At 37.7% G+C, this 21,852-nt stretch overlaps 2 protein-coding genes across 5 annotated transcripts in view; both read right to left on the bottom strand.

Annotated features, from left to right (window-relative positions):
• Positions 1 to 6: 6 nt before the first annotated feature.
• LOC107560624 (zinc finger protein 36, C3H1 type-like 1) lies at positions 7 to 2,434 on the bottom strand. Its single transcript, XM_016244855.1, has 2 exons — positions 2,288 to 2,434; positions 7 to 1,375 (listed from the first exon to the last, which is right to left on the bottom strand). The coding sequence occupies exons 1-2, from the start codon at positions 2,339 to 2,341 to the stop codon at positions 242 to 244; spliced, it is 1,188 nt and encodes a 395-aa protein (XP_016100341.1). The 5' UTR covers positions 2,342 to 2,434; the 3' UTR covers positions 7 to 241.
• A 14,808-nt stretch (positions 2,435 to 17,242) lies between these two features.
• The window catches only part of LOC107560632 (uncharacterized), a 6,114-nt gene continuing 1,504 nt past the window's right edge, over positions 17,243 to 21,852 (bottom strand). For 2 of the 4 annotated variants that reach the window (XM_016244866.1, XM_016244867.1), the window contains 3 exons: positions 20,318 to 20,768; positions 18,928 to 19,194; positions 17,243 to 18,303 (listed from right to left, as the gene is read on the bottom strand). In XM_016244866.1, coding sequence (XP_016100352.1) covers positions 17,840 to 18,303; positions 18,928 to 19,194; positions 20,318 to 20,729 — 1,143 coding nt within the window. In that variant the 5' untranslated portion in view covers positions 20,730 to 20,768 and the 3' untranslated portion in view covers positions 17,243 to 17,839. The remainder of the gene's footprint in view (positions 18,304 to 18,927; positions 19,195 to 20,317; positions 20,769 to 21,852) is intronic. The other 2 variants (XM_016244868.1, XM_016244869.1) reach the window with 2 other exon arrangements.

Genomic DNA, 21,852 nt, shown 5'->3' with positions numbered 1-21,852 from the left:
ACTTTGCAGGTTTTCAAGTTAATTCTTTTCCCCACTTGTCTTTTCAATTATCAAAACAATATAACATGGTGAATCGCTCCACTTAAAAGTACATGAAACCCCACTTAAAGAACACTTTCAACATCCAGTACCTTCAAACAGTAGGTTTCACTCCGAGCTTAACTAAAATGTCAAGTATCGGCCACATAATACAGTAGGTATACCACAGTATACAGTTCAGTCCCCGTGAGGAGCGACAAGTCTACAGGAAGAAGCTTGTGCCGGAGTTGCTGCCTTCGTTGTAGACGCTGTCATCGGGTACCGAAAGCTGGCTGAAGATGGGAAGCCTGCGCCCGCTGGCTTCGGGTCCAAAGGAGGACTCCGAGCCGCTCATACTGCTGGATGAAGAGCAGCTGCCACCCTCGTGGTCTGAGAGAGAGGTGTGGGATAGACTTCGGAGGCCTAGGGAAGGCCCGCCAGTGGGACTCTGTCGCAAGCAGACCTCGGGCTGGGAAGGAGCGAGCTGGGTGGGCGACAAAGTGGGAGTCAGTCCTGAGTAGCCAGAGTCAGGAGACGGCAGAAATTGAGGGTGCAACTCTCGGGCCTGGTCCAGAAGGGTGTTGGGGTCTATATCGGGAAAGGCCAGGGAGAGAAGGTCAGACATGACGGTCGACGTCGGAGTCGAAACAGAAGGTGCGCACAGGAACGAGGAAGGCGCTAGGGGGGCTTCTAGAGGTTGGGGAGTTGTGGGAAACCCGGCGAAGCTGAAACTCTGCTTGAGGAGGGGAGGCCGTTGGACAGTCGGGTTGCAGGTCTGGGGTAGGGATTGCATGTGATCGTCTTCGGCATTGTGCACGAAATGGCAGCGGATGCCGTAGGGGCAGAAGCCAATGGAGTGGAAAGTGCGGCAGGGTTCAGTCTTGTATTTCGGGTGACGGCTGAGGTCTTGTAGTTCTTCAGGGCCGTGCGCAAATTGACACTTGCCGCCGTACTTGCACACGCCTCTTTCGGCGAACGTGCGGCACAGCTCGGTCTTGTAGCGCGATGAGGCCGCAGAGAACGGAGACGTTGAGCCGGAGAGGGAAACGGCACCTGACGTGACAGAAGACTGCTTTAAATGGCCGGGTTCAGCAGAAGACCAACCCAGACTTCCAGTGTTGCCCTCCACCATGCTAACAGAGCGCTCGGACCAAAAGGACATCTTGCTCCACTTTGACCGAGACGATACTTTCTGGGGGGCCCAGTGGCTTGAGTTCATGGTTCCACTCTCAATGCTGTCAATAGAAAGTCCTGAACTGGTGGAGGAAAGTGTGCAGGGACTGTCAGGCTTCCTATATCCAACAGCAGCGGTGTGTGAGGGTTGCATTGGCTCTCGAAGGTCAAGATTTAAAAGGTGCTGTAAGGAAAAGAACAAAAGGGTTAGACATCTCCAAGCAGATGACAAAGTCTGGCAGTTTTATTCAAAGCAGCAAGTATGCTATCCCTGCAAATTCAGTAAGTGGAAGCAAGGGAGTCCGAATCATTTTTGCAAATCTGTTCTTTCAAAAGAACCGGTTCAAAAACGATTCGCGTGGTTCCTAACACTCCAATAAAAACCGATTCATACACATTTTGTCGTAGGTTTAATATGTTTATATATAGATGAATCATGCGCACCAGTTCAGTTTTTGCAACCAAGTTTCAGTTGTTTTCAACAAGTTTCAGTGAACCGACTCATTTGAACGATTCGTGTACGAGTCGAACACATCCATTCGCTAATATAATTTAACGCAGCCAGAAAAACACCGCGATTTCAAATCTGAAACATCAGTTCCCGTTTACTTCCCATTCACATTAACGCGAAAAAAATAATTCGGAAAAAACTTTGCAGCGGTAAGTTTTTTTTTTTTTACAACTCCGGGCACTCAACTTGTTTACGTTCAAAAATCAAACGAAGCTCTAATATTTGCGCTCTAAAGCTCAACAATGCCACAAGCAATGGTGCTTGCATGCGGTCCTGTTCAAGCTTCATACATGCAAAACTAGCACAACATAACGATAATGGCTGATCGCAATAAAAAGGCGCTCACTCGTGGCCCACGTTCCCTCCCTGGTTGGGACGTTTCTAGCAAGCTGAATTTCATTTAATCGATTCGACCAGCTATCGTCAACCTTACAAGAAATCGTTTGCATCAGGCATTATACGTTTCCTGCAGAATGCATGCAAATGCATTGAAAAAAAATCGCCCCTAAAAACATGATTTATGCTACGTGACCCGTCTCAAAACAACCACGCTGTAGTTTTAAACTCATGTAACGCTAAATATACCTTGCACAGGACATCATCCAGATCAATAAACTGATTGAGTGCGTAGGATGGCATAGTCCTGCGTGACGAAGACTTTATTTGGCGATTCTTCCGTGATCCCACACAACTCCCTCGTAGTTTTTCTGAACTCCACGCTTCGCTTTTCGGCTCAACACGTGTTTTTAAGACTGCTGTCCGGCGACCACACCTCCGCGTTCTCCTAGCTCCGCCCACTCCACACTGAACTGTCCAAAGCGCGCGGAGTTGTTTGTGTTGGTTTACACCTGCTATCATATATAGCCTATAGCACACAAATATTATAGGCCTATGTACATGTATCTTACATCAGAACTGTATTGGGGAGATTATGTAATAATCATTATATATGGGAAACTAGTCAGAAAGGCCATATCACAGTAGACCTAAATACATATGCTTCGAGTCAGAACTCCAAAGAAATGCATGTTTTCTGTAGTTTTATCATACAGTTCCAATGTTATCAAATTTAGTAGTTGCTGGTAAAAAAAAAAAAGTGAACCTGTTATTAGAACATGTCACAAAACCTTGCCTTGTGTAAACTCAGACTATAGACATATTTGACACTTTAATATTTTTTAAATATATGATAACTAGCTATATGAAGGATGATTAAGATTTGTTGATGTTTCTGAAATAAGACTTTTATGCCTACCAAGGCTTAATTTATTTGATCAAAACTACAGAGACAGTAATAAGGTGAAATATTATTACAGTTTAAAATAACTGTCTTCTGTTTTATTATAGGCTATTTTCAAATGCAATTTATTCCTGTGGTGATAATTGCTGTGTTTGCAGTGTCATTACGCGGCGTCACAAGATCCTTCAGAAATTATTTCATATGCTGATTTGCTGCTCAAGAAACTTGTTCTATTATTATCAATGTTGAAAACAGTTTTTTTCCCCAGGTTTTAGAAAGAAGAAAGAAATTAATGTTTTATTATTAATTCTATTAATAATCAAATTAATGGAATTGATTAATAGAATTGTATTCAACAAGGGAGCGTTGAATTGATCAAAAGGGACAGTAAAGGCATTTATAAGGTCACAGAAGATTTCAGATTCAAATAAACGCTGTTATCGTCGACGTTCTATTCATCAAAGAATCCTGATCAAATTCTACTATCATCAAAACAGCAACAACTGTTCAACACTGATAATACTAAGATCCATTATTATCATTATTACTGAGCATCGACATATCATTATGATTTCTGAAGGATCATGTGACACTGAAGACTAGAGGAATGATGCTGAAAATTCAGATTTGCCATCACAAATAATTTTTTATATATATATATATATTAAAACAGAAAGCAGTTATTTTAAATTGTAATAATATTTCACAATACTACAGTTTTTACTGTATTTCAAATAATACAGTATTGGTGAACATAAGAGACTTAAATCATAATTATTCCAAACGTTTTGCCGGTACTATAATATACACTTTATTTCACTATGCATTGAGTCTCACTCGATGCAATTAGTTTAACAAAACATTGTTTGAGGCTACTGTGAATGTCACTGTGTTATAACATCTCAGGGTTCGATCACGCCACCCTGTTGCTGTCAGACCTGGAGACGACGACCCTCTGAGGTGCTTTGATACAACCTAGCGAAGGTGTTGAAAGTGTCACCCACTGGTGAAGAGGTTGACATAAAAGTAATTTTATATGCCTTTTCCTGGTGACCACAGACATACTGATCAGCTGACCCAACTGTGAGAGGAGACGGGACTGGCTCTGTGTGGTGTATGAAGACCTGCGGGTCCCGGCACTTTTAACAACTAAGGTAGATTCTCTGTAGTTTTTGTTTAGCAATTATACCATGAATCCAAAGAGTGACTTTGTTGGACCTACACTTTATAGTAGTTTTTTGGGACATGCATAAGGGAACTTTGCATGGGGTCTTCATCAATAGATCTTTAGTCAGGGTAGTGCCATATTTAATTTCTGACATGAAAATGAGGCTGTGAGGGATTGAAGTACAGTACGTTCTTCTTCAGCTGATGAGAGTCTTTCTGAAAAAGTTCAGTAGGCAAAAACTGATTTGATGAAAATTACATGATCTAGGACCATTATACATGCATGCCACTGTAAATATTGTAAGTCTATCCCTCATAGCCTTATTTTCATCCTAAAATTCAATTTGACATCTAACCTGACTAACGTCTATGCACTCTTAAAAATAAAGGTGCTTCAAACGGTTCTTCAAGCGATGCCATAGAAGAACCATTTTTGGTTCCACAAAGAACCATTCAGGCAAAGGTTCTTTAAGGAACCATTTCTTTCTTAGCTTTTTATAATCTGAAGAACCTTCTTTCGCCACAAAGAACCTTCTGTGAAACAGAAAGGTTCTTCAGATGTTAAAGGTTCTTTATGGAACCATTTAGACAAAAAGGTTCTTCTATGGCATCGTGAAGCACCTTTATTTTTAAGAGTGTGGTTACCAAGGCTCATGATGATTATCAGCCCAACACTTAGAAAAATATAAAGAACCTTTTGTGGAATGAAAAGTTCCCACATTCTTAAAAATAAAGGTTCTTTATTGGTATTAATGGAAGAGAGCCTTTAAGATCCATAAAATATTTCCATTGGACAAGAAGTTCTTTAGTGGAAAAAGGTTCTTTAGATTAATCAAATGTTCTTCACACTAAGAAAATTAACTGATGACTGACTGAAAGGTTCTTTGAGGAATCAAAAAAATGGTTCTTCAATGGCATTACTGTGAAAAACCCAGTTTTTTAACCTTTATTTCCAAGAGAGCATGGATGTTAAAGGTTCTTCATGAAACCATCTATGTCAGAAAATAAGCTTTATTTATAGTAGCGTAACCTGACTAAGGTCTATATGGTTACCACGGCTCATGATGTTTATCAATTACACTCTTAAAAGTAAAAGTTCCAAAAGGTGGTTTCCACAGCCGTGCCATAGAAGAACCATTTTTGGTTCCCCAAATAACCTTTCAGTGATCAGTTCTTAAAATAACTTTTTTTCCCCTGACTGTGAGCAACAAAATTCTTCTAAAGAATTATTTTGTGGAATAGAAAGGTTCTATGTGTATTAAAAAAACTTTATTTTCAAGAGTTATTAAAACAATGTGCACAGAAATCCATAAAAACCATTCCACTTTCAAAACTAACTTTAATTTCATAGTGTCTCCTCTCTAGATTTTGAGGTAGCTTGTTAGTGACTGTAACTTTACTCTCTCATCATGTCGAGACGCACTAATAAGATTCCCCCCCCTTTGTTAATAAAAAGCAGGAGGAGGTTCCAATAAACCAATATGTCATCTTATGAAGGGCTTGTTGAGACACAAGGGCTCTTGTGAACCTGCTGACTTAAGTCTAATTTCCATCCATGCGGCTGTAACTTAACCTCACAACCAAACAAAACGGCTACTTTGTCTAATACCTATTGTTAAAGTTCCTGCAAGACTACAGCTTATAATTAGAAACTTACTCTTATGAGGAGGTCAAGGAACCGGAGGCCTCATTACCATTCTAATAAGGAAAAACAACAAGTGCTTTAGATGGAGAGTGATGTAATGGTTCGGTGGGCGTTACGGAGGAATAAATAGTAGAGAATGGGAAAAGTCAAACTTCAGAAGTCCTCGCTACTCATTAGAGGCACAAATGATTTGAAAACGAAATACCTGGTGGTCTAGAACACTAAAGCTGTTGTCTTCGGGTCATTAGTGTGTGATAAACAGACATCTGGTCAGTTTGTTTTGGGTACTTGGAAGAAGCATTAAGGGGCTTCAATGTTTGCTGCGATGTTGTTGTCAGGCAGGGTGCGTGGTTAGGGAAGAGGGGGCTTTGGGGTGGGTTAGTGGGTGGATGTGTGGGTGGGGGGTGTTTCCCTCCTGCTCCACTGATTGAGCAGAAGACTTTAGAACATAATGAGTAAAAAGTTCTTAGGCTAAAAAGCCTCCCCCGACCCCCAGGGGAATGTAGGAGTGGTAAAAGAAGGAGGTGGGGGGCAAGCAAGGGGTGATTGTTTAGGGAAAGGGGAGAAATGGCTGAAGACCCTCACAGGTCTAATCCTTAATCACAACAGTGTCAGGGGGCAAAGAGGAACATCATCCGAAAAGAAACCCCCACCTTTTGCTGCACTCATCCCAGATGACCAGAAAAGGAAATTATTCAACAAACCACACAGCCGTGAATGTGTACTACTACATACACTACCGTTCTGTGTGACTTAAAATAAAAAATATATTTTTTTTTTTTATTCAGGATGCAATAAATTGATCAAAGGAGACATTTATAACAGTACAAATGAATGCTGTTCATTTGAAATGTCTATTTATCAAAGAATTCTGAAATACTGTAGAAAATGTATCATGGTTTCAAAAAATATATATATTAAGCACCACAACTATTTTCAACATTGATAATGATAAAAAGCAGGAAATCAGCATATTAGAATGATTTCTGAAGGATTTGACACTAATGATGCTGAAAATTTAGCTTTGCCATCACACAAATCTTTTTTTTATTAAAATTGTTTTAAAAATGTTACAATAAAAAAAACTTTACTTGAAATGTAATCATATTTAACTATATTACTGTATTCTACTGTATTTTTGATCAACCCAACTTATGAATAGGGTTGCATGGCCAATGTGGCTTAATTTTTTTAATCCTATATCTATTAATTTATTAAAAACTTCATTAAAATACATTAAAAATGCAATTCATACAAACAATTACTTGAATACAGCCCTTCCAATGAGCATGTTTTTAGTTCCTGAATTAAAATAAATTAATATTTTTGATTATTTTAAAGTCAAAAATGTGATGCAAATGTCCTGATATTCTAATGAGGATTAAAAAAAAAAACTAACTAAAATAATTCATTATTGCATGGTTATAATTTCCCCTATCATTTCTTAGGGGAAACAACAGTACAAGTTTTGTACTTTTTCATATTATTTAATTTAATGTATTTTAATATTTAATCTTTTTTTTTTACATATTATTAATATTTGAAAAACTTTTGTCCAACAAAACAAAGGCGTGTGGTATGGCTGACATGCAGAAAACAGGAAATGGTATCATAGAGAGGACCCCTGCAAACCTGCAAGACTGTAAAGTTCATATTCTAAAATGCCCTGCACTGCCCCTCAGTGTGAGCTCACCGTGGGGGTTTTGGAGTGAAAGCAGACAGACAACCATCTGAGATGTCCCTGTCTGAGGATGAAACTGCACACTACTATGCACCTCTCAGATAAAAATGTGCAAAAATGTGCTTTGTAGTAGGAGAACAACACTGAAGTGGCCTTTAAAGGGACAACATTGCACCTTATTTAACCCTAAAATGTATTAATTTCCTTAAGAGTACATATATTACTACTCCAAGGCACTAATATGTGCCTTTTAGGGGTAAATAAGGTATAAAGGTGTCTCTTTAAGGGTTCTGCCACAGTAACAAGCAGTTATACACCTAAAAGTGCAATTTTTTTCAGTTTTTTTTTTTTTATAAATGTAACTTGACTAAGTATGGATTTTCTTGAAAAAAGACATTATGCTTTTAGTAATAGTTCAGTTAAAAATGAAAATTCTGTCATTAACCAAAGTTTTATTCGAGCCATGACCAGTGGTATTGTATTATCATTGATTTCATATTTTAGTTTTTGTTCATATTTTGAATTACATCTTATTTTTATGTTTTCTGTTCATTTGCATTTTAGCTAAAGTTTTGGTAATTTGTCATTTTTATTAGTTTTTTTATATATATCTATATAGCTTTATTTTATTTCAATTTTAGATTCAGTCATTTTAGTACTTCTTCAACTATTTCATATATATATTTATTTGGATATATTTAGTTAACTATTTAATAAGTTGTAGTCTTTAGTTTTAGTTATTTTAGTACTTCAACTGAAATTAAATGAAAATGAAGAATGTTGCCTTGCTAACTAGCTGAAATTAAATAAGTTTAAAGTCATTTAATGTTTATTTCAAGTAATGAAAATCTTTTCTATGGTTTTAGTTTTTGAATTATTTTCAGGATTTCCAGTCTGTCTTAAATTCCAGTCTTTTCCTCACATAAAACTATCATTTGATTTCAAAAGACTTGGAATATAGGGCTAATACTATGGGTGACTTAAGACCTTCTGCTTTCTTTGTTTGGAATAGAGCAACTTGGACATATATATTTGTTATTTTATTATTGTGTTGGGTGTTTTTGTAATTGTATTAGTTTATTAGTTTTTTAATGTATAGTGTTTATTAATTTTATTTCAGTTTTAGTTTTAGTTAAGTACATTGTTAAAATAAATGAAAATGAGAAATGTTGCCTTGGCAACTAGATAAAATAAGTACATTTTATACTATTTAAGTTAAAGTTTATTTTGTTTACTATATTTTTTGACGTTATAGTTTAACTCTGCTGTTGATGGGTTTGTTATTTTAGCATTTTATCCTCAAAGCATTTTTGGTATTTTACATAAATAATTTTTAAAGCTAATATGTCCCACAGTTTAAAGGGGTCATATGACGTTGCTAAAAAATAACATTATTTTGTGTATTTGGTGTAATGAAATGTGTTTGTGGTTTAAGGTTAAAAAAACACATTATTTTCCATATACTGTACATTATAGTTTCTCCTCTATGCCCCGCCTTTCTGAAACGCGTCGATTTTTACAAAGTTCATCGGTCTGAAAAGCGAGGTGTGCTCTGATTGAATATTTGGGTGGTGTTATGCAAATCTTCCCTCACAGTGACGTAGACATGTGGGGGCGTGTTTAAACGAGGCGTTTTAGGAGGGCGTGGACTAGTCTTAACTTTTATTAAGAATATCTCTTTGGGTTTGAGACTTTAGTCTTTGCAACTTTAGGGATCTTATCTATTCACGAACAGCTTGTAACACTTCAAAGAGAAAGACAAACTTGAAATCACATCTTTATTAATATGCAGAGACAACTATTAATAAGTTATTTGTAATTAAATATCCTGAAACGAGTAAATAATATGTCTATACGTTGTTAATTTCAAAACATCTGTTTGATTTTCCAGATGAGCCAGACATAGTAACACTGAATCAACCAGCCAATAAAGAAGAAAAGGAGAGTTCAGGAAACCTGTTTGAAAACCATAATTTAATTAGCAGTTATGTTTGGTGCCACTAGAGGAACAAAAAAGGGACACACTCCTGCTTTAACGTTCTGTCATGTTTATCCTTTTAGTGTGGTTTATCCTTTGGTTTAGGGACCTTTCCATCATCCTGACACTAAACCAGGAACAAGTGAGGCAGACAAATCAAAATAATCTGCACTTAAGACAATCTACCAAGTAAACTATACACACTGCTCTCAGCCCTGTTAATATGTGTATGTATAAGTATGTGTGTACTTTTTTATCAGAAACCTTATGCATATGTGGAAGCATAAAATATAACCACACTTTCCATATGATTAAATATTTGTATTGTGTATGTATTAAGTGAATATGTACATGTCTGTAAAAGAGTGTGTGGTCGTCACAGTGAGTACATCTGTGCAGCAGATAGGGGCTATAGTTTACTGAAAAACAGTCCTGGAGGGAAAAGGTGTCTAGTTACGCTAAAGAAAACAAGTGAACCTAAGAGAAAGGCAACCCTTTACCAAACATGCACGTGCAGTGATCGCAGTATAGGGATAATATATAATAGCAGACACTCTAACTGTCAGACCTTTAGGGATGAGTTGCAGCTTTTTAACTATATTTGTCTGTTCAGAGTTGCATACACAACATTGCCACTGGATAGCCATTGCTGTCAAAGCAAAACTGTTATTAGGGAATAGAAAACTGTAATGTTTATTGAAGGACAATATGTATGTCACTGTATGTTATTCGGGGTAAGAATGTAAGCTAATTGCCTTGTAAATAAATGTAAGAAACGATCTATGAAAATGAGAAGTAAAATGCATTGCCATATTGGAATATAGCCACTTTTACATACAATTCACTGCAGTTTCTAACTGAAATGAACACTATAAGCAGTAAAACAACACTTGTATTCCTTTTCAAACAAATTATGAAGACGGGCAGATTATCAATGAATAAAAACGTATTTGTGCAGTGTCCACTTTGAATGTGTCACAAAACATGCAAGAATATGTTTTTGCAGAAATGTCACAACAGGCATGTTTTTCCAATGATCCTGGACACAATCTGGCTTCTTTTTTTTTTTTTTTTTATGAAACTGAAATTAAAATTGTTTTGTTATTCTTAAAAATGTATAATTCATAAAATAAAATAAAAATATCTAGCCTTCACTTTGTTGCTCTCAAGCCAATATAAAGGTCTATCCTGCAAATTACTATAACAAAGTAATCAAATAAATATATAGATTTTATATGTTGGAAAGTATAATATACTATATGCAATACATGTTATGAAGATTACTATACACTCTTAAAAATAAAGGTGCTTCACGATGCCATAGAAGAACCTGTTTGTCTAAATGGTTCCATAAAGAACCTTTAACATCTGAAGAACCTTTCTGTTTGACAAAAGGTTCTTTGTGGCGAAAGAAGGTTCTTCAGATTACAAAAAGGTAAGAAAGAGATGGTTCTTTAAAGAACCTTTGACTAAATGGTTCTTTGTGGAACTAAAAATAGTTATTCTATGGCATCGCTTGAAGAACCTTTTGAAGCACCTTTATTTTTAAGAGTGTACCTACACATATGGTCACATAATATAAAAAAGAGCACATTTTCTTATATACAAGGGTGGCTCATCTTACCCCGCACTCCCTCTATAGTCAGAATCATGCAAATAAAATGCATTTGATTTTCAACTTCATACCATCAAGCATCTGTGATGCCAAGTGGGTCAGCCAGCTAGACCAAAGAACAACTTCCACATTGCCAAGCAGTAAAAACAAGCTAGCTCTTCATATTTATTTCTCAAGTTAGTTTCTTATTTTTCACAGGAAGTCTCTTCAGGCTGTGTATTGTGCCCAGCGCTCTGGCTCGCTCCCTGCCGAGGGCCCAATCTCGCTACGCAATGAGCAGATTTGTTTTCAAAGCCTCCCCCTGCTGGTCGCCTTTATGAGTGCCTCTTTAAAGGTACTCGAAAGCACGGAAAAGTGCACTTATATGCATTTATTTGGAACGGGGTACAGAAACTACACTGACCCCATGTACTGAATCCCATTTACTCTGCATGGAGTTAATGAAGAGTTACAACATTTAAGACCTGTCTCGGTGGATTTCCCCAGAGTTACTTGGCCACAGCAAACATCTGCTTCCTGTATGGGAATGGGACTAATTCTGTTCCCACACACACATATACACACACCCTCAGGCTTACCCTGCACTCTTAGGGCCCTTGCTTTCTTTTCACTAGGCTGTCCAATCATAATAAACTTTGGAAAGTCCTCTAATGAGATTCGGGGCAGCTCTGGAGATCTGCCTCCCAGTGCATGCCTGAGCACCTACATTGTGTTTTTCTACACGGGGAACAAAGAGAACATTGCACTCTTCCAGAAGAGATCTCTCTCACTTAGAAAGGACAGGTTTTAACTACTAAGCACCCCATGGGTCACGCCTCAAGAGAGCGAGAGACACTGTTGTGTATGCGTTTATCAATACTACTCACCAAAAAGAGGTGAATTTTTTTCACTGTGTGGTGTGCATTAATAATACTTCTCCTGATAAAGACCATCCAAAAGGTGTTTTCTTTCTTTTAAAGTTATAGAATGTACATCTATGGTCAGGTGCATGGAATACCTTGATATATATATAGCATTTGTCTAAAAGTTGTACAAAGTTTTGGTTTTTGATTTTGCTTCAGAATTGCCATTAGTACTGAAGCTTGAATCCACAATTTTAATTTTTTTGAATAATAATAGTAATAAAAGGTAATTGCAACATTTGATCTCATAATGCTGTCTTCTGTTTTTGCAGTTCTGAGAAGCAAAGTCAGAGTTGTGAGATAAAAAGTTGCAAATACCTTTTTTATTTTTAATTCTGTGGTGATGTAAAGTCAAAATTCAGAAAAAAGTCAGTATTGCGAGATGTAAACTCAGAATTATGAGATATAAACTCAGAATTGCAAAATATAAACTCAGAATTGCAAGATATACTCAGAATTATGAAATGTAATCTCAAAATCGCGGAATATAGTCAGAATTATGACATCTAATCTCATAATTGTGAGATATAAACTGAGAATTGCAAGATATACTCAGAATTATGAGATATAAACTCATAATTGTGATATTGTAAGATAGAAACTGAGAATTATGAGACATAGTTTGTATCTTGCAATTCTGTGTTTATATCTCACAATTCTGATATAATTTTTCTCAAAATTGCAAGAAATAAAGTCCACATTGTGAGATAAAAAGTCGCAATTGGCTACAGTGTTTTCTAAATTCATTTTGATGGTTTCTTGTTCTAGTTGTCACAAACCATTTTTATATTCTCTGCAAGTGAACATTTATTCAATATAGTCCGGACTGTATTTAAGTAATAATAATAATAAGTAAAGCTTTTTTAGTATTGTGTCCCATTGTGATCTTTGTCACGGTCTACTCTGCTTTTGTTTCTATTTTTGTTGCAATAATACAGTGCTCTTTCACTTGCTGTGGAACAACATAAAAAAATAATCTGTCCCCACACCCACCGCTCCTGACCCCCTATGTCGGCATTTAAACGACCCCTGAATCCAAACCAGGCCTACATTATCCAGGCCTATCCCCCAGGCCTGTTGTTTATTCCTTCTTGAAGGCTCTTGACAAATAATCAGGATATCTGTCTGATTTGCAACTCCTGAGGGGAGACTGGGGGAGGACGTCAACACTCTGGACGAAAGTCTGCCGTTTCTTTACCCCTCCTATAGACATATGAGCTTCAGGGTTGATACTTGTTGAGATAATAAGGCTCATATCCCACAGGCATATGGTTTGCTCCCAACCTTGGGTTTCCCAATACTTCTCATGAATGGCTTTGGTAAATCAAGTAAACAGTGAAATGCATTTCTGATACATTCTGATATCATGTTAGTAATTTAAATCTCCAGTTGTATATTTTGTATACAGTTAATGACGACAAATGATTATATGATTTGGTTATGTTTAGTGAACAACCAATGTAGGCTGCATCCAAAAAATGTAAAATTCTGCCTTCGGAGGACACATTTCAAGGTAGAAAAGCATCAAGGCATGTTTGAATCCAAATTTAGCTTCACTTCCTGTGTCCTGAGATACCTTCATCTGATCGATATTTGAAGGCAGCATCCTTCACTTCCTTTGATATCCCACAATCCTGTGTGTTCCATTTCATGATCAGAAATCAGTATTGTAGTAATTCAAAATTCATTTAGTTATCACCAAAGCTCATTCTATTTTGTTGTAGATCATCAAACCTTTACGTTGCCTCAGAAGCATGTCTGAAATCAGTTACGTGAGATGCCTTTGTGCGCAAATGCTGCCTCCAAAGTTATTGCCTGATAAGGTAGCAAGGCAACAAGTCAGCTGCCTAGGTTTTCGGATGCAGCCGTAGTCTGATTCCCGAATGAATGACCCTTGTGATTCAGTTCTGATTCCTGAACAAATGAATCGTATGAGTTGGTTCTTTTTTTAGTAAATCGAAAATATACAGTGTGACCAATGTAGTCTGATTCCCAAACGAATGACTCTTATGAGTGTGAGTGTACAGCTTGTAAGTTTTCTTATAACAAATTAAATAAGAAGTCTCCTTTACAACGCTCCAGCTAGGACTCATTACTAACACAGTGCTAATTCATCCCAGTGCCCAAAGTTTGACACTAGTTGGCCATGCCCAGTAGCTACTGCGCTTGGATCAGAGGTCCTGACCCGTCCTTTGCCCTCTGAGAGACCCCCTTGCCTCGATGCTCTTCGTAACAGCAATCCTGTTGATTCAATTAGAACTGGAGGAACGTAGCGAGACCCTGGACAAAAGGTTCAGCGCAATGCGGACTGTTCAAGATGAGCCAGCGAGGCAAAAGCACTGTCTATCAGACCGTCCATCACTGCACAAATCCACAAATGTCCAATCACCATGGAGAAGCCTTTTATTTATTTTTTTTTAAAGAAGGGTTGCTATTCGACCCCAGCAGTGTGACATAATCAGCTCAGAAGGTTGAGTGACTACCAATGAACAGATTACCACTGACACAGCATTTCATTAGGTAAACAGTGAAAGATAAGTTGGAGTATCTAGCTTTCCTATATTATGAGGGTTTGTGCACTTCTATTGAACATTTCTAATTTTGCATATGCAATAAAATGTAAGTTGTCTATTTAGTAAGCACTTCAAAGGAATTAATGAGGCTTTGCCTTTTTTTTTTTTGCTGATGAGTCTTGATATTAAAAATGCTATTTTATGCTATTTTTGTATACAAGCCAACAACTTGCAACAGCGCAAAGATAAACGGGCAAAAATAATTCAAACATATTTGTTTTATTATGAATGTACAGTATCTTTAAGGATTAGTTCAATCAAAAATGAATATTCTGTCATCACTTGCTCACCCTCATGTTGTTCCAAACCTGTATGACTTATATTTTTCTACAAATTATACAAAGTTAAAATTATGCTGAATGGTGCAGCTGTTTAAAGGTCATTTCTGGCAAATGACATGCGTCCGCATCTTTACAAGTTCAGTGCTGATGTGTGAACAGCAATTCAGATAAAAGGGGAAAAGTTGTGTGAATATATTGATGTGGTATATATACTACTGGAAAAGGTTTTAAACATGATTCATGCTTCAAGTGGCAATTAACTACACTGAAAAAAAACAAATCTTAAATGGTATTTTGTCATCTTTCCCAGTAAAATATGTAAATATTCTTAAAATGACATGCAAATTTGATGAAAAGTACATTTATGTAGCACATTTAATTTTACACATTACAGGAATAGTTTATAGTTAGAATAGTTCAATTTACATTTGCTCAAAATGTACTTACCCTCAGGCCATCCGTGATGTAGAGGAGTTGTAGATGAGAAATTTAGCATTAGATCACTTGCTCACCAATGGATTCTCTGCAGTGGATGGGTGCCGTCAGAATGAGAGTCCAAACAGCTGATAAAACAATCACAGTAATCCACAAGTAGTCCACATGACTCCAGTCCATCAATTAACATCTTGTGAAGTGAAAAGCTGTGTTTTTTTTAATCTGTCAAGACTTTTTTTTTTCCAAGACTATACTTCAAACCATTGCTTCTTGCTAAAACACGAGTCCTCTATCCATAATATTGCTTTCTCCAGGTAAAAAGTTGCCTCGTCTGAATCAGGAGAGAAATATGCACAAGCAGCGTTTACAAGCAAAAACAGTCCAAAACACTTCTAAACAGATATGTGGGTGGATATTGATGTGAGGATGGACTTTTACACTGAAGAATTATTATGGATTATGAATTTATATTTTGGCCAGAAGTGATGTTTTAATGTTAAAACGTTTCTCACTAACACACAGCTTTTCACTTCACACGAAATTAATTGATGGACTGGAGTCTTGAGGATTATTGTGATGTTTTTATCAGCTGTTTGGACTCTCATTCTGACGGCACCCATTCACTGCAGAGGATCCATTTGGTGAGCAAGTAGGGTAAAACTAAATTTATCCAAACCTGTTCTGATGAAGAAACAAACTAATCTACATCTTGGATGGCCTGAAGGTGAGTACATTTTTTAGTGAACTATTTCTTTAATATTGAACGGTTTTAAACATATTAGGTCTTTGTTACGTTCAGCAATGGACAATAATCAGGGTGGACATCATATTTAATGTGGTGTCAAGAAAATATAAATCCTATTAAATGTTGGACCAATGCAGTAAACATTCCCTTCACAATAGTTGTCCATCACCTCAAATCTTGTACATAATAAATTCAGACGCACACAGACTTCAGGTACACTCTTAAAAATAAAGGTGCTTCAAAAGGTTCTTCAAGCGATGCCATAAAAGAACCATTTTTAGTTCCACAAAGAACCATTCAGTCAAAGGTTCTTTAAAGAACCATCTCTTTCTTACCCTTTTATAATCTGAAGAACCTTCTTTCACCACAAAGAACCTTTTGTGAAACAGAAAGGTTCTTCAGATGTTAAAGGTTCTTTATGGAACCATTTAGACAAAAAGGTTCTTCTATGGCATCGTGAAGCACCTTTATTTTTAAGAGTGTAGCAGTGCCTTTCCTCTCAAATCCTCTTGATATCCCTTTACGCTCTCTGTCCCCCTCTTCTAATCAAGCCGAGACAGGGGAAGTGATTAGGTACAGGTCTTTAATTTTTTCTCTTTCTTTTTAAAAGCGTAATCCTTTCAGCATAGTAAAAAGAAAGACTCCACAGATATCCCGGCATTAAGTTTATTGTGATATATCACAATATTACCGTGATATATCACAATATTACCGTGTTACTGTATTTTTTTTATCAGATTTCGTCTCTGACCCAAACGACTGTAAAGTTCATTAAGTTTATTGTGATATATCACAATATTACCGTGTTACTGTATTTTTTTAATCAGATTTCATCTCTGACTCAAACGACTGTAAAGTTCAATATTACCGTGTTACTGTATTTTTTTTATCAGATTTCGTCTCTGACCCAAACGACTGTAAAGTTCATTATTAAGTTTATTGTGATATATCACAATATTACCGTGATATATCACAATATTACCGTGTTACTGTATTTTTTTTTTATCAAATGAGCATCAAGTGAGCATAGGAGGCTTATTTTTAAATAATTAAAACATCTAACTGACCCCATATAGTCTGGATATTGTGACAATTTCAAAGCCATATAAAAATAAGTTTGCCCTACTTAAGTATGATATTACATGTTAAATTGACTTTTTTTTTTCTTTCTTATACTCGAGCATGTTTTTAGCACTTTATGACTTTTGAGTAACATTTTGACAATACCCATAGTTTAACATAAATGTAATTTCTGTATGTACTAGTAAGATTGCTGGACTTAGTGGCGTTACATCCCAACGCTGATTGATTTAGCATGTCAAAAATACTATGACACATATCAGTGAAATATTACTTTATAATAAGAGGCAAGCAGTTATTGAAATTAACAGATTTATAAGTTCATACTTAACCACATAGGAGTTCAGATTAGATGATGAAATTCATAACACACCTTATTTAGTTAAAATCAGCCTTAAAAGTGTGTCCCAAACCTAATTGGAAGAAACTGATATTTTACACAACTTTAAGCTTACCAATAACCCACTTTTTTCTCAGATAATGCAAGATGATTACAGACATAAAGCTACCTTGGTCCGAACTGCAATTTTGAAACGGTCACTGTTAAGTTACTTACCATCTAAGATTCACATCGAGTGTTAGTTGGCAAACAAACCAAAGTAAATAAATAATGAGTCTATTGTTCTATTTCTCAAAAAGTGTTACTGATTAAAACATCAGAGCACTGAATACTTTCCTATGAAACTGAAAAACGCATATGTAGATGTTTCAGATCAGACCACCACCTGAAACATCTACAGAACAAAAGACTTTTGTTCTTCCTACTGAATGTGTAATGTCCCAATCAAGCAGCACTCAATCGTGCTTACACAATCCATTCAGCACAATAGCGTTCTTGGTTGAGGACGAAATCTCTAAAGAAGGTGGGCTAGAGGTGTTTGCTTTGCACCCTTCCGGGGTTTGAGGAGTCTCAGTGTCACTGTGTGTTGACTTCTTGTGGACTTCCAAGAGGGAGACCTTCCAAGGAGCAGCTGCTGGTTCGCTTTTGGGCATGAGGAACGTGGGATATGGCTCAGAAGTCTGCGTTTGAGCTTCATGCACATTTGGACTGACTGAAGAGTCCGTGTCCGGCGTCTCAAGCTTGGATTGGTGGTTCCTGGTGAAATTGGAGAGCTGCTCCAGGACCTGGATCTGGCGATCCATCATTCCCAGCATGCTGCAGTGGAAGGCTCTCTGCTCGGCCAGCTGTTCTCCAAGCCGGTGGTTCAGGATGGTTAGCTGCTGGAGGATCAGGCTGCTAGTCTCTTCAGAAGTTCCTGCTGGGATAAAACAAGAACTGTGACTCGTGAGGTGCTTTTGGTTGTTGTACCAGAGAGAACTGAACCAGTATTGGTGCTTTTCCACTGCATGGTACGGCTCGGTACGGTTCACTTTTTGGGGGTTTTCCACTGGGTACAGTACCTGGTACTTTTTTTAGTACCACCTCGGTTGAAGTTCCAAGTGAACCGTACCGTTAGCAAAATGTGACGTGTAAACTCTGCTGATCACAGATTGGCCGGAGAGAATCGTCACTACCTGCGTCACTGAACTTGCGACACAAACACAAAAGAACCGCTAGATTTAAATCAGCACAGCCATTGGAACGAGCGCACCTTTTTATAACAACCAAAAAGTTTTGTTGTCTGTTGCGGAAGAACAGACGTTCCTCTCGTTGATAGCAGAGGAGCGGATCCAGCAAGAGCTTGATGGGGCGACGCGGAATGAAAACGTTTTTTTTTTTTAGGAGTCGTGGTAGTACAGGTGGCGCAACTATAACGACATGTGAATAATCCCGCCCACTCTAAAGCGGTACTGAACTGCAGTGGAAACGCAAACCGTGCCGAGCCGAACCGTGCCGAGCCGAGCCGAGTCATACCACGCAGTGGAAAAGCGCCATATGTCACCTGGGAAATCATTGTAGCTGAAGTCAACAGCGTCTCTTGTACTTTCTGTGCTGTTGGGAGTGCATAGGGATGGTGGCTCGGTCTTCACTGCATAGAGGTATTCTCCTGACAAGCCCAGGGTCATAACTTCATCTGGTCCTACAGCCCAGCTTGGAGGCTCAGAACCAGCCACGTCATCTGGATTCAGACTGTCATCAACATCAGGTTCAAGTTTAGAAGACATGCTCTCAGGCTCAGATTTAGGGATTATGCCTTCAGGCCAAGGACCTGGAAGAGGAGATCAACAGGACAAAACCTCATGAAAATTCCGTCATCACTTTCTCACCCTCATGTGGTTCCAAACTTGTGTCTTTCCTTAGTGAAGATATTTGGGAATGTTGAGAACTTTTTAGAACTTTGACTTCCACTGTATGGACAAAAAAACACCTTTCTTAAGACATTTCTCAAAATATCTTCTTTTAAGTCCACACAGGATAGAAAAAGTCATGACGATGGTGAGTAAATGACAGAATTTGAGTGTGTAAAAGAGAAGTCCAACTAATACACTGAAAACAAGCCAATAATACAGAGTTGCTGATAACATTAATATATTGTATAAGCCAGTGATTCTCAACTGGCGGGCCACAGATATTATGGAAAGAAATGAATGACTGCAAAATTAGATTAATTAAATAAGGCTAATCCGTTTATAATAATCAGGAGGAGAAAATGATTCCCATATATTTTTTTTGGTTGGCGTCAATGGCTGCATGTCAAGTCTAGCCAAATTAGATTCTGTAAAATTCCGTGTGAAATTCCACCATCCACGAAAACCTTGAGCAAAACTGTATAACTATATACAGTTTTACTTACAGAAAATATATGACTGGGTTTCCACCATGTCTAATGTTAAATTAGCTAAACTAATTGAGGATGAATGATGCTATAAGACATCCATATCTCCAGGGGGAAAAAGGCATAGTTCACCCAAAAATGAAAATTCTGGCATAATTTATTTAGCCAATCAGTTCAAAACCCATTTGACTTTTTTCTTCTGTGTTCGCTAAAATTAGGTTTTACAAGCTCATTCGCCTACAAAGACACACTATATTAAAATACAAGTGAATTTTGTGAACACTTCAGAAGATTTGGGATATAGTGCACTATATGGACCACTTTTCTGATGTTTTCATTGAGCCTCACAACATCTGTCCTCACAATCATTGAATGGAGCAACGTCAACATTCAGCTTCCCTTTCTAACCTTTCATTTTGTGCTCCACAGAAGAAAGTCAGTCATACAGGTTTGGAATGAGGGTGAGTATGGCTATTTGAATTTTAAGATGAACTACTCCTTTAATGCAGTGCATACAGGCAAATAAGTCATGCAAAAAGCCAATGGGAAGCAGTACTGTCTGCATGGTCATCCAGGTCCACGAGTGACCGTCCTAGCAGGGCGTGAGCATCTGTGAGGTCGTCCTCCCTGCCTCCCGTCTTCGGTCTGCGCACCAACATGTGATCCAGCATATGGAAGTAGCGGAAAGACTCGATGGCAGAGAGGCGAGCGGCTGGACTTCGGTAGCTGGCCAGTTTGATCTTACGGTACTTGTGTTTGAGACTCTTCCAACGGTTTCGGATTTGGGTGACAGTGAAGTGGATTCCCCGCTTTGCCAGACTCAGCCTGAGGCGTCGGAAGAGGGATTCGTTGCGCTGACGCTTCTTATCCAGCTCGTGGACCAGATCCATCTGCTCTATGAGGGCCAGCATGGCAAACGTGTCCGGTTCTGTCCACCACTTGTTGGGCTTCTTCTCGTTGAGGTTCATGGTCTCCTCCCTGTTTGAGGCCACTAAACTTGCAACCCACTTCAGAAAGAAGGTAGATTAAAGAAATCATTTAGATGATCATTTTAAACGCATTTAAAAAGCATTAACTTAAGTCTTAGTATTTTTAAAAATTCAAAACCTGTAAACATTATGATGTACAATATTTCAGATTTGCGCTATTAGCGGCTGTTTACACCAAACACATTTCTGCATTGCACTGCACTGCTTTTCCATAGTTTCTCTACATTACGATTCACAAGATGGTCATGTTTGACTGTGTCACGTCTTTTGAACGCACACTTTTTTTTAAACTGCCATGTGTCTCGCATTTTTAAACATAAAAAAGCACATTCTGTGTGACTGGCCCTTTACGATGTCAAACTATTGATACTCATCATGTGAACTAAATATTAAAGTCGACATGAAACAGAAAATAAGAGCATTTTTTCTTAGCTATTGTGACTAATATCTGTGTGAAACTGCATCTCGAATAAGAAGAAATATATATATATATCACAAGAATCACAACATTACAAATGCTTATTTGAAGCAAAAATGTATTTGAAAACCAGACAAAAAAGACAAAGGTAAAATACTGTACTTGATGGCTTTAGTGAGGGAAAGGATTACAATCCAATCCAAAACAAAGGTGAAATATAAAACTATTTATTTAAAGGGGTCATATGATGCGATTTCAAGTTTTCCTTTCTCTTTGGAGTGTTACAAGCTCTTGGTGCATAAAGAAGATCTGTAAAGTTGCAAAGACTAAAGCCTCAAATCCAAAGAGATATTCTTTATAAAAGTTAAGAGTCAGCCACACCTACCTAAAACGGCTCGTTCTAACACGCCCCCACATATCTACGTCACTATGTGGAAATATTAGCATAATGCCGCCCAAATGTGCACGCAAAGAAAGGCGGCGTGGTTTCAGGAACAGCAGTAGTGTTGATGCAGCCATGTCAGGGAGACGCTGTGTATTTCAGTGCGAAAGCAAAAGCACTTTATTTGGCCTTCCGGAAGTAGATGCAATTAGGAATCATTGGTTACAATTTATTTACAACAGAACAGCACAACCCAGATGTTCGAATTTGTGCAACGCATTTTATGGACGACAGTTTTTTGA

Source organism: Sinocyclocheilus grahami, unplaced genomic scaffold, assembly GCF_001515645.1.
Source record: "Sinocyclocheilus grahami isolate Dianchi unplaced genomic scaffold, SAMN03320097.WGS_v1.1 scaffold736.1, whole genome shotgun sequence".
Classification (NCBI taxonomy): Eukaryota; Metazoa; Chordata; class Actinopteri; order Cypriniformes; family Cyprinidae; genus Sinocyclocheilus; species Sinocyclocheilus grahami.
Note: the sequence above shows the minus strand (reverse complement) of the source record. Positions and strands in the feature narration are given on the sequence as shown.